The 13,828-nt window shown below is 43.4% G+C and overlaps 1 protein-coding gene across 1 annotated transcript in view; it reads right to left on the bottom strand.

Annotated features, from left to right (window-relative positions):
- The window catches only part of TACC1 (transforming acidic coiled-coil containing protein 1), a 71,774-nt gene that overhangs the window by 43,903 nt on the left and 14,043 nt on the right, over positions 1 to 13,828 (bottom strand). The window contains exon 3 of the mRNA XM_060251741.1: positions 1,784 to 2,912. Within this exon, the coding sequence (XP_060107724.1) occupies positions 1,784 to 2,912 (1,129 nt within the window). The remainder of the gene's footprint in view (positions 1 to 1,783; positions 2,913 to 13,828) is intronic.

Raw genomic sequence — 13,828 nt, 5'->3', positions numbered from 1 at the left:
GAAACCTGCTTTCTAACTTCTTGACCTGAGAGGTGCAGATTAAGAGACCTGACCATGTCTTAGAGCTGGATTACAGAATTCTAAATTATCAAGAGTGGAGGCAATATTCCAATCTTATCCAATTTCCCAGGCAGAACCAATCAGTTTTATATTTCTCTCCTTGGATATTGTTGTAATCAAATAACCCTTAAAGTAGTCGGATATTGTGTTCAGGCATGTTTAATTAGACCAAAGCGTACAACCCAGTCTTAATATTTTAACCCAGTATTGAATTTTACGTTTAGTGTATCTAGTGTATTTTGCAGAACTAAAGTTGGAAGCACACATCACTCTTTTACACGCAAAGTTTAAAAGGTAAGAAATAGCTGCCCAGTGAGGAACCTGCCTTGTGTGTATGTATCGTTCTAGATGTGCCTCCTGATTACAAGGTGAGGAAAGAAAAACAACTGTGCCCACAAAACAGACCTTGTAATTGACTAGGAAAATATTTCTATTAAATAAGCTTAACGGCATTTAAAAGCATTCCTATAGTTTCACAGCAAATTCACAAAGTCCAGTGTCTCTTAAAGCAACAATGAGTAAGATATTCCTGTGTGACTCCTCATGAAAATTACTTCTCCTTTCCCAGAGTCCCGAAGGCTCCAAAATTCAAGGCACCAGGATGAGTCAATGTACAGGATTTGGCTCCAAAGGATGTTGCCTTCGCGTGGTTGCCAGCTAGAAGATCCACGTTCCGCTATACAAAGCTTTTCGCAACAGACGGCTGTTGAAGAAATGTTTTGAGAAGTGGGCGTATAGAAATGATGCTTTGAGAGCAATTTGTAAACATAGTTATTCGGCTTGCGAAAAAGCTTTGTATAACTAAACACTGTTATTCGGCTTGTGAAAAAGCTTTGTATAGCGGAACGTGGATCTTCTAGCTGGCAACCACGCGAAGGAAACTTATCCTTTGGAGCCGAATCCTGTACATTGATTCCTCCTGGTGCCTTGAATTTTGGAGCCTTTGGGACTCTGGGAAAGGAGAAGTAATTTTCATGAGGAGTCACACAGGAAGAACTTATTCACTGTTGCTTTAAGAGACAATGGACTTTGTGAATTTGCTATGAAACTATAGGAATGCTTTTAAATGCCGTTATGCTTATTTAATAGAAATATTTTCCTAGTCAATTACAAGGTCTGTTTTGTGGGCACAGTTGTTTTTCTTTCCTCACTCTCACTGTGCCGCCATTGTTTTTTTGTTCCTGATTACAAGGTGGCAAGCTAAACTCAGTGACTCATGAAGAGATGCAACAAACAGCCTCTTCTGGGATGGGTTAAGTTATGCTGCATCTCTGGTATAAGTGATTCATCCCTCCACTCAGTACAGAGACACTGCAGAGCTACCTATCCCTTCCCCTGCCACCCTCAAGCCTTCCCCTGCCACCCTCAAGCAGTCAGAACACTGATGTGCAGAGATTCAGTAGAGAGCCTCTTGTGTTGGGTGAGGGGATTAGGCCTTTGCAGTTAGAGGAGGATCTAAATATTTAATTGGCTATTCTCTCACATGCCCTGGTCCACACTTTGGGAACTGCTGGGTCAAAGGGCAGAGCTTTAGAACCCCAAATAGCTCCATGCCTCTTGCTCATGACTAACAAAAGAGTTAGTGATTCAATACACAACAAATATCTGAAAAATCCTGCTTTGCTTGGTGTGAATGAGGCACAGCCTTGCTTCCGTCATTGCAAGCCAGAGGGCCACCACCCCTTCTGACAGAGCTAGCTGTCCCGAGGCCATCATCACTCACGTTATCAACCGTGATTTGGCCTTCTTTGGAGAAGCTGAGCTTTTCTTCAGTTCACCTCCATGGATCTCCAGCACCTGGGACTCCAAAATCTCATTGAGGCTGTTCTCTGCAGTGGGGCAGGAGTCAGTTCCAGCGTCAGCAGAAGTCTTGAAAGGGTCTGCCATCTCAAAATTATATGAACCCTTTTGCAAAGTTGGGGAGCTCTGCAAAGCTGAGCTGCCCACAAAGGGGTTGAAGTTAGGATCATCCCACTGGCTGTTGTCCACCTGGTGGGAGACCTTAGGAAGTGGCACCTCAAGGGCATCGGCAGCAGGTGCTTTCGCTACCTGCTCAGTGCCTGCCACAGGTCGGGTGGCACCGCCTCTTTGCCTCTTAGGAGACAACCTGCTGGCTGGCTTTCTGCTGGGTTTTTTCAGCGGGACTTTCTTGGCCTCTGTGCTCTCGTCTCCTTCCACAAAATCAAATTCTAGTCTCACAGCTCGGCCCTCCAGCTCGCCAGCTGCCCCCAAATTGGACTCCTTTGCATCACTCTTTGGAAGAACAAAGCCTTGCTGAGAAGGAGGAGGAGAGTTTTGGAGCCTAGAGCCTCCCATCACAAATGGGTTCATGTTTTCATTGTATGTCTCTGGGTCAAAGCGGTAGGAAGCTTTGGGGACTGGGATACCCTCTGTGGCTGCTTCGCTTTCAGTGTTCTCCCCTCCCATTTTCTTCTGGAGGGCAAAAGGTTTTGCTCTTGGGAGTTTGCTTTTGTTCACAACGAGCACTTCTCCACTCAGCTTGGTTTCTGTAAGCCCTTCAGTCTCAACCTCAGCATCTTCCAAAGGTGTCCTCTGTTGTTCCCCTTGGGTAATGGCGCTTGCTAAAGTTTGTTCTTGATCAGACTTTTCCAAAGAAGCCCTTTCCTCTGCAATGGCTGCAGGCTGTTCTGCAGACGGTTCCGTTGCTGGCACGCAGGGAGTCATTGATGAATTCTTGCCAGGCCCAACATCAGGTTCTGATGCCAACGCCTTGTCAGCTTGTGGGACTGCAGTGTCTGCCTGCAATTCATCCTCTGCTGAAGCCAAGTCTTTCTGCAGCAAACTCTTCTCTAAAACTTTGGCTACAAAGTCCACGTCACCTTCATGAGATGCTGAAAAATAAGAATGACAGAAGAACCACGTTAAGAGCATATTCTCTATATAGATAATGCTGCAAAGTGGTGAGCTTCAACCTGATTGTCAGCCCTGGAATGCATGTTCAGCTTCATAATGGGACCAATTTTTAGATTTTATTCACAATTCTAGACCTGTGTCTCAGCTGTTCTACCATGAGGTGGGGACTCACATGATTAATTTTTTTAAATCCCTGCATACAGAAAGTTAGCATGTCAGGGAGAATATAGCATAACCATTTTCACCCTTGACATATTTGCTTTCTACACAGAGGGCTTTTTCTTTGGTATAGAGGAGCATTCAGTCATGTGGGCTGCCATCAGTAGTTGCAGCATTTTAGCCCAGATAAAAGCTGAATGCCTCTGGGAAAGCTAGGCCTCTGCTTGGTATGCTTCCCATCAGTATCTATTTCTCTTCTCCCAACTGTTATCATCCTTCTCTCTCATTTTCTCTTTAAAATAACAGTGCTGCAATCCACTCCAGGTCAGGTGTGACCAAGACCAGTGCTGTGCAGAGAGGTATCTGAGAAGACCTTAGCCAAGGTCTAAAGATTCCTGAAGTCAGTTATGTTCATGCACAAAACCCATATGAAATGTTATAATAATCTGATACAGACTTTGAAAACTCAACAGCTTTCTCTGATTACCCACTTTTTTGTGACAGGAACTCATTTGCATATTAGGCCACACACCCCTGATGTAGCCAATCCTCTTGCAGCGTATAGTAGGCCCTGTACTAAGGGCCCTGTAAGCTCTTGGAGGACCAGCTATATCAGGGGTGTGTGGCCCAATACACAAAGGAGTTCCTGCTACAAAAGAAAAAAAGGAAAAAAGCCCTATCTATATTAATAGGTTTTAGCTATCAGGTAAAGCCCATCCTGGCTTGCTATAAACTTGAGCAAATGCCATCTGAATGCAGCAATGTTTTTCTGTTCTGCATGAGGGAAGACAATTATCTTGGGTTGACATCAAGCACTCTTTATATTTTTTTTTAGAAGCTTGTAAGCTGCACTCCCAAGACAAGGGGCTGATTTGAACAACTGCTTCCTACAATGCCATATTGGCTCTAAGGACAAAGCCAGAAGCATTCCATGAAGGCTGAACAGCTTCTTGAGGGCTTGTCAACCACACAGCACTCCTGCCACAGAAAGCTTTTTCCATCCATAGTAGGCTAGTTTTCTTGCTGCAAGTTGTTAGCATAGAAGATCACTCATGCAACTTCTTCTCCCTCCCCCCTCAAACTGCATTCTGAAGCGTTCCTTCACCAGGAGATCTAGAACTCTGCTCCCCAGCACACTAACTTCTCAAAGATAGTAAGTCTTTTTTTACATGACACATTATTCATTGGCTGCCCATCACTTACCAAGCTCAACTCAAAGTAATAACTATCACATACAAAGCCCTTCATGGTCTTGAACCCATATCACCAAAACCACCTCTCTACCTGTGTCCCACCCATGACAACTTTGCTTATCTGAGTGGGGTCTTCTGCAAGTGCCACCCTGCAGATGGGCAAGAGCAACAATTGCCTGTGCATGAGCATTCTCTGTAGCAGTCCCCACTCTTGTCACATTTAGCAGTTCAGCTTTGTTCAGAAGACAGTTCTGTCTGCAATTCCTAGTCCTATTACGTTGCTTATTAGATGTAACATCCTATTGATTGGCTTTAATTTTACACTTTGTAATCCGCCTTGAGTCTCCATGAGAATGGTGGACTACAAATAATGTAAATAAATTTTAGAAAATTCATCTGTAAGAGAGAGGATGGTCACAGTGGGAATATGGACTACAAAAGTAAAAAAAAAGAGTAAAAGTAAAAAAAAATACAAGTAAAATGTATTAATGATTATCTCATTAAATAAACAATTGTAGTGAAGAAACACAGCAATTTTTAAATGAGGCTGGATTTTGACCCTTTCAAGCAGCTGGGCTCCAAGAACCTTGTTTAATGATCCATAGTAAGTACTCACGTCTTCTGCTGATGAGGAAGAGAAATTTATGATATGCAGATATGACCAGGTTATTAAATCAGGACATATCTGCATATCACAGTCAATTCCCATCCACTGCTCAAGGTGAACTTAAAAAACCTGCAATTAAAACCGAATTTTGATTAATTGCTTGTATCATTCAAGGTCAAACAACACATGATACTGTGGATCTGTGATCAAATCACAATATGCAATATAGCTGCAGAATGCAGCCATGGGGGACCCTGGCATAGATCAAGTGTGCAGTGCCAGGGAAGAGGAAAGTTAAGTTCCCCAACTGCATGGCTGGTGCATGGGAGTAGGCCAAGCAGGCAGCCAGCTAGGGTGCTACCTGGCCTAGGGTGCGCCACCAGGCACCCCCTCTCCCCACATGCAGCTTGTGTGCTCCTTGGAGCCTGCCTTCCCCAATGGAAAGTAGGCTCCATGGAGCGCAGACGCAGCCTGGGAGGTTTTGCATTCCCCAGATCCGTTACTAACCCAGGAAACGCAAAAGCAGATGGTGTCTGGGAAGTGTGTTCCTTGGAGCCCGGCAGGGATAAATTAACCAATTGTAAAAGCTGAAGAGGAGCCAATTACAGTTTCTAAAAGTTGGCTCCTGCTAAAGTTGCATGCTGCCATTCATCCTTCCTGCTCTACTTTAACAGAGCCATGGGGTGGGAGCCATAGCTCAGTGGTAGAGCATCTTTCTCGCATGCACATGGTCTTGTCACTGGTACCTCCAACTAAAAGGATCAAGTAGAAATGTCATGTGAAGGTTTTGACCCTGGCACCTCCAGCTAAAAGGATCAAGTAGTATTCTCAACAATTTTTGTTGTTTAATCTCACCATTTTAAAAAAATAAATAAAAATTTAAAATAAAAACCTGTAAATGAAAAATGTAAATAATTTCAAGTTTCTTCATTTCTCCTACAATTCTCTGTTTTTTTAAATTTTGGGGAGGGGGGGGCTACTAGTGGGCAGCTCGCCTAGGGCACCAAAAACCCTAGCACCTGCCCTGCTGTTTACCCAATCAAAAACACACCACAAGTGACTTTCAGGCCCAGTAAGTGTAAAAGACAGATAAACTCTCTTTTCTCTACAAAAACTATAAACAAGCGGGGGTGGAGCAGATCAGAGAAAACAGCGCTAGGGAAGATGAAAGTGTTAAAAATAAATTCCAAACACTTCAGTCCTTTTTTTAAAAACAATTTTTCATTTTTTAGTATACAAACAAAAAAATAAACAAAAAATAAAAACACCAAACTTACATTTAACAAACTATTGCATTCAATTTGTACATTAGTCATGGTTCCTAAGATATTGTATATACAATATATTAGTTCAAACATAAATCTGATATACAAAGAGTTTTTTGGAATGATTTCTTCCTTTGTTAGAAATTCTAGTACCGGATACCAAACTGTTGCTACTCAAAACACTTCAGCCCTGATCTGAATGCCCCTTCATTACAAAGCTATCAGCATGCTGCAGTGTGTTTAGAACATCAGGCTAGAAGCTGGGAGACCTGGGTTCAAATCCCCACTCTGTCATGAAGCTTGCTAAATGGTCTTGGGACACTACCTCACAGGGCTCTTGTGAAAATAAAACAGACAAGGGAGAATGGATGTTATTTCAAGCTGCTTAAAAGAAAGGTAAGAAAAAGATGCACTAGACAGATGTGTTTTCAGGGTAAAACAAGAAAGAAAGAAAGAAACAGTTGGGAGATTCCATCATGGTTCTCCAGCATGCCCTGTGAACTGGCTTCAGACATGTGAGAGGTGCTGAATCTCTCAGCTGCATCCCTCCACAAGAACAAAGGATAAAAGTTGAAGTGGGAATGAACATTCATTTTGCGGAGTCTGCATAATGTATTCCAATGATAGAATTGGGAGGTGGGGGGCTTTCATGCAGAATTCTAGACAAAGAAATACAAGCCAGCAGGGAGTATGGGGAAAAACCCAAAACTACAACACCCACCCAGGAAACATCTGAAAACAGCTGTTCCTGGGACAGACTAGCAAGGAACAATACTTTATGTGTCTGGACTAGGAAACCCACACCACAGTCAATTTAGACTTCAGGAACTTTTTCATAAAACTTAAAAGGTGGGATATAAATATGTCAACTAATTAATTAATTTGTGCCCCAGGATTCAACCAAACAGGTGCTCTCCCCTACAAATTTTCACTTTCCTTCATTCCCACCAGATCTAGGAATTGTCAGGGCTTGTCACAAACCTTGGCTTTTTCTTAGGATTCATTTAAAGACTGTGGGTGGGGAAGAGAAAGGAGATCTACTATGAGATTATAAGAGGGTGTGACAGGTTTCTTCGAAGTATGTCTCTTTGGGTGCAATCATCACTCAGGCTCCAGACAACTCATCTGAGGTGAATGTTGTCTTTTTTATTTATTGTGGGAGAGGTTCAGGGTGTGTAACTAGAATCTATAACATCTGAACACATGCACACAAAAAAACAACAACTCAAGACTGAGCCTGACAGTACCTCAGCAGAACTGAGAGAACCCCTAGGCACTTCAGCAGCTGCAGAAAAGCTATTTCTTACAAAAAGACTACACTTAAACCACATGGCCTAAAAAAAAAATGGATGTTACACTGTTGGGGTATAACTTGGCTTGAAATTTTTAATGCCAAATATGGAAGATCCAAACAGCATCACCGTCTCAGGCATGAAAACAGCTCAAAGAACATTTCCAGAACAGCTGGAAAGAACTCAGGGAAAATATTCCTTACATCTGGCATGAATGATGCTTCACATATCAGAAGCATCCAGACCAGTTTTATGAGCAAAATGCTTCCTGCATCTAATTGAGCAGACGCTTGTCTGTGGAAGTTCAGCTCACAGCACAAGTCTTTGATGGAGTGGTTAGTGTGTCAGAGCATGATGCAGGAGATCCAGGTTTGAATTCCCACTCTGTCCCACAAACTTGGCAGATGACCTTAGGTCAGTATCACTGTCTCTTGCTCTAGTCTGCCATCTCAAGGTAGTTTTTGTGAGGATAAAATGGAGGAAGGGACAATCTACAGTACTTTGGGGAGAAAAACAGTCTGTAAATACTCTACATAGGCAAGTATCAACTAGGGATGTGCAAAAGAAAAAATTCAGAAAAATCCAGATTTGGGAGTATTCAGGACTAAAAAATGGGGGAGGCATATATCACTAAATAGCAGATTCGGTAGTCAAATCTCATTCGGGAGATATTCAGCTATTTCCAAATATACTGCCCCATTATACCCAATGGGCCATTGAAGTCAATGGCAAAATAAGGTACAATGAATTGTGATTGTGTGTGTGGGGGGGGGGGTATTGGGGGTTTGAGGTAGAGGTTCCAAATTTGCAGGGCAACTGCAGGAGCCTCTCCTCCGAGTATTCGGCCATTGACCAATGGCCCATAGGGTATAACTGTGGCTGCTGTATTCAGCTGTATATCTGATTTGGCTGTATACAGCCTGAATACAGCCAAATCATCTGTTTTTCGGGGTTGTATTCCATTCAGCCAAACTGAATGCACACCCCTAGTATCTACAGTAATCCTTGAACACACTTTTGTACAGCTCCTGTTTATTCCAACTGAGATGATATAGGAGAACTTCTAGGTGGATTGTGCCTGACAGCCTTGTCCATCTCACGCACTCATCCCTCTGGTTTGTACTGCACACTGTCAGCAAGGAAGACTACACAGCATGACTCAGATGAGCCAATTTTTTCTCCTTACAACAACCCTGTGAGGTAGGCTAGGCTGAGACTGATTTGCTGAAAGTCACCCAGTGACTTTCTACACAGAGATATCAACAGAGGAACACCCAGTGCAAGTCCAACACTCAGAGCCTGCACCATTAATTGGGACCTCAGATTATGGAGCTCCCAGTGGTTTCAAAAATGCACGTACTGCATGGGTCCACTTCAGACCGAGACCACAGCACAAGAAAAAAAGGTCTTTCAGCATTCCCACTAAACCATTTTACAAATCATATGCAGCTCAGGAAAAACATTTTTTCCTTGTTCTGAAAGCCCATGCATACTGCAAATTCCATACACAGAACTCACAATATATTGTACAGTAGAAACACTATACTACACCGACCTTCCTGTGGTAGCTATAACAGTGGCCAAAATCCACAGATACACAATAATGGCTGCTCTGACAGCCAGCCTCCATACACCATCCTTCCCTCTCCCAGACCCTGGGGGAGGGGGCTCTGCCATTCATATAGGCCAAATTGGACAGTCTCTATGCAAGAGCATAAGTGGATACATAAACACCCAGAAACCTGTGGGAGGAAGTCCTTCAGTCTCCCTGAACATACAAGATGAAGGCTGCAATATTTCAGCAGAAGAGATTTAAAAGGAAAGTTGAGTGAGAAGCTGCTGAGATGGACTTAATATGCAGACCTGATACTATCTGACTTGGACTCAACAGGAACTAAAAATAATTGCTCCTCTTTACAGGTTTATTTACACTACTCAGATCACTACTACTTCATCAACAGTTGGGAGTGGCCCACACCTACTCCAAGTGAGCAGTTTACTCTTTATGGGATTTCTGTGCCATCAGTGCTCTACACTGATGTCACGCACCTTTTCTGGGAAAACTGGGCTTGCAGACCTGTTCATAACTTTGGGTTTAAACATCTCTGAGACCTGAATATAGTGCTTCATGCATCTGACAAAGCATGGAAGTTGCTGCTGCAATTCGTTCATTAGGCTAAGGGGCCACAAGAGTCTATTATTTTGGTGGCGGCAGCCTCACATGGATAAACCAACTGAAATTAATCTCCACTGAGGATATCTTCCTGCCACCTGGTATGTGGGGGGGGGGTGCAATTTCCATGACAAAAGGTAACAAACCAGCAAACAGGATAAAACTGCATTCAAATAGCACTTTATTTTCATCACCTACACTAGATGGCCTTTGGCATTTTGTTTCAGCTTCTTTCCACTCACCCCAAGGGCTCAAAGTTACAACATATCTTTTTTTTTTAAGCGTCAGAAAAGCTCAGAGAGGTTGGAGAGCCAGAAGGACCGACTGTAACATGACAGGACCAACCATGCATGCTTATTCCTGGGAAAATAGCATCAGCTTTTGTGCAGGGCTTCTTCTGGGGCGGCCCCACTTCTTTGGAATGGGCTTGCATATAAGACACTGGGTGCTTGAGTTTGCTCTCTTTCAGGACAGACTGCATTAGCAGTACAGCTATTTCATAGATTTTTAGACCAAAGGTGGCCAAACTGTGACTCGGGAGTCACATGTGACTCTTTCACACATACTGTGTGGTTCTCAAAGCCCCTACTGTCCATCAACCAGCTTGGAGAAGGCATTTCTCTCTTTAAAACACTTCTTCAAGCCAAGCTAGATGGCAGCTTGGAGAATGCAGCTGAAGTTGCTTTCTTCCACCTCTCCCTTTCCCATCTATTTGCCTGCCTTCCCCTTCCTGACTCCACTCAGCTTTCTTACGTGAACAACAAATCTGCCTTTCCTCTATCATGCCTACTTTGATAGTGAAACAGGCTATGAACGAAGATTTCCCACGCCCACACCCAATGCTGGGTCCATAATATTTAACAAGGAACTGCTAAACACCATAAAAGAACAAGATTACAATCAAGAGCTTCATGTTATCGCCATGAACAGCAACAATGGCAATCTTACAGCTCTGTGCCAAGCAGATGAAGTGATAAGTCTTCTGATTTATATCTTCTTAAGTTGCTCTGATGCAGATTTGAGAGAGGCCTTTGACTAAGCAAGCCAGCCGGCTAGCTAAGTGAACACTTCAACACATGTGAATGCTGCAGGCTTGTTGCAGTTTGGAAAAATCTCAAATGTGAGCCAAATCAAGCATGAGTTGTGATTCCAAGACATGCCAGAGCAAATGCACCACTCTAGCCCAGGAAGGACTGTAGGGATTGTGCAAGCTTTGCCCAAGACATCCTCCGTGAAAAAGAAGCACATAGCTGCCACACAGCTCCCAATCTGCAAAAGGTCACACAGCAAGGTCACACTGAGAATGGGGCAAGCCCCTTGACCAGACAGGCATGCTGGTTTGCTACAAAGAAGAGCAGGGTGCTGGACAGGGAGTCAGCTGCATAGTTTGAATTCTCAAACGCAGCCCCAGCCCATCCTCCCTTAAACCAGAGAGAATCTCTCCTCCACAGAGAATTAGCAAAAGCCAAGAGAAGGGCCTACTTTCTGAGATGTTCAGAAAAACAAGAGAAACCTGTTATGACACATCACCTGTTCCAGGGCACTGCTAAGGACAAACCAAAGCCCACCCTGTAAGACTGTTTCCTCTGCTATTTAAAATGTTATTATCATGGAACCCAAGAATGATCACTCTCATATGGGCATCTCTTGATTACATGCATGGATGACTGAGCCATCAGAGTTGCAACACCACAGGAAGAGCCTCTCCTATCCTTTGATACCATCTCAAGCACAGTGCTCTTCAACAAAAGCAGTCTTCATAATCAAATGCCAGTCATCAAGTGACAAGCAAGCACATATCAATCAGGCAAACTCATTTCTGCTACCACCCAATCAAAATCTCCGGCACTATACAGAACAATGTTTCCCAAATATCTGATAACTAAAGTTCATTTTTGTTTTGCTTAATTAAAAATTGGAGGCACATATCAGCCTCACAACTAAAATAGATAGTTTAGACTAGACCAGAGTATGTAGACAGTGAGGATTCCCTATCCACTAAGTAGATTGTCCCTGTGATTTCTGCTTGCATCATGAAAAAAGCAGGAATGCATGCATTGATACAACAGGCATCTCTTTCAAAAGTAGGTAATCTGGCGGCTAATTTGTATCAAGAGTGACTGAACAACACATTCCCATTGGATGCAGAAATGCAGCAAACTTGCCTTCAGCAGAAGCTGACAGGAAGGATCACTACCAATACATAATCACACTATTAATAGTACTTATGAGTTATGAGTGTTCAAAGAATTCTGCATGCAGTAGGGTGCAAGACCAGAATCATACAAAGATGCAACAGACAGCTTCTCCTGTGACTGGCAATTGTGGGTTTCCAGGAGATTTTAATTGTTTATTTTAATTTAATCATGTGTGTGCCTTGGCAACATAATTTAGCAATTACTGATCCAGTCATATACTGTTGCAGAGAGGGAACTTAAAGGAAAAATACTGTGTGCTTCTGTCTGATTGCCAGTTCTCCTTCTTACACAAGACCTCCCCACACTGTAGACTGTGAAACTCTATACAAATCTGTGATCATCCTTAATCAACAGATATGGTTAATTTACTGACCACTGTGATTGCAAAAAAAAAAGGTTTGGTGCGGTGGAAACTTGGGGCTGCCTTATAAGCCTGGGTAACAGGACGTGTGCCGGCTCATCCCCCCCCCCCACACACACACACAGGGAACAAGCAAGCTAGCATATTCAACCAGCCCAGGGAAAGAATACCTCCCTTGGGTTATTTGTTCATTATTGGAATACCTTGTTACAAGCATAGACAGCTTCAAGTGGGGACTGGATAAACGTATGGAACAGAGATCCATCAGTGGCTATTGGCCACAGCTTACTGTTGGAACTCTCTGTCTGGGGCAAGTTATGCTCTGTATTCTTGGTGCTTTGGGGGGGGGCAGTGTCCTGGCGAACCTCCTGATGGCACTTGGGTTTTTTGGCCTCTGTGTGACACAGAGTATTGGACTGGATGGGCCATTGGCCTGATCCAACATGGCTTCTCTTATGTTCTTATTCCACTTACAGCCCATTTCATTACTTCACTGCACAATTTTATTTTTTCCTGTCATGCAAGACAAACACATATGTCAAGACCTTAAAATCTATATGTATCAATGATTTTTAAGTGTTAGCACACATGCCTTCGGCGGGGAGGACGGGATATAAATCAAATCAAATAAAAATGAAATTAAAATAAAATGTGCAAATGCAAACAAAATTCTTCTAAGCTTATAGGTTCTTTTTTAAAAAAAAATGCCTAAATGTACAAAAATACTGTTGTATTGGGAAATGTGTGTATCATAGGGTTGCCAAGTCCAATTCATGAAATATCTGGGGACTTTGGGGGTGGAGCCAGGAACAAGGGTGTGACAAGCATCATTGAACTCCAAAGGGAGTTCTGGCCATCACATTTAAAGGGACTGTACACCTTTTTAAATGCCTTCCTTCCATAGGAAATAATGAAGGCTAGGGGCACCTTCTTTTGGGGCTCATAGAATTGGACCCCTTGGTCCAATCTTTTTGAAACTAGGGGGGTATTTTGCGGAGAGGCACTAGATGCTATACTGAAAATTTGGTGCCTCTATCTCAAAAAACAGCCCCCCCCCAGAGCCCCCGATACCCACAGATCAATTTCCCATCATTCCCTATGGGAATCGTTCATGGAGGTGCATGATAGCTGTGGGGGCGGGGCTTCCCCCGCCGGCCAGCTGACTGGGGGAGGGGGTAAGCCTGTAAAACCGGGGGATCCCCCTCTGGGACCTGGGGATTGGGAAGACTAGTGTATCAGTTTTACAAATAAAAACAAACTGCACTATTGTTTTCAGCTGCTGAGTGGCTAGCTAAGTAGACAGCCTGTGACTGATACACTCTAAGTCTGTCCCCACCCCTCCAGGATACCTGCCTCTAAGTAAATCCCCTTGTCTCAGTAAATCCCCTTGTCTCAGCCCTCCAGTCCCTCCAAACACTTTACTTACCTTTGGACTGGCAGCTGGGGGAAAGTTTGCTTGTAATCTTCAAGGGGACAGATTTGGACCTTGAGTCATATGAACACATGAAACTTCCTTATACTGAGTTAGACCATTGGCCCATCACAGTCAATATTATCTACTCTGATTGGCAGTGCCTCTCCATGGTCTCAAGATGAGGTCTTTCACACCTGATCCTTTAAAACAGAGATACTGGTGTTTGAACCTA

The sequence above is a fragment of the Heteronotia binoei genome, chromosome 12 (assembly GCF_032191835.1).
Source record: "Heteronotia binoei isolate CCM8104 ecotype False Entrance Well chromosome 12, APGP_CSIRO_Hbin_v1, whole genome shotgun sequence".
In the NCBI taxonomy this organism is placed as follows: Eukaryota; Metazoa; Chordata; class Lepidosauria; order Squamata; family Gekkonidae; genus Heteronotia; species Heteronotia binoei.
This window is presented reverse-complemented; position numbering and strand designations above follow the sequence as displayed.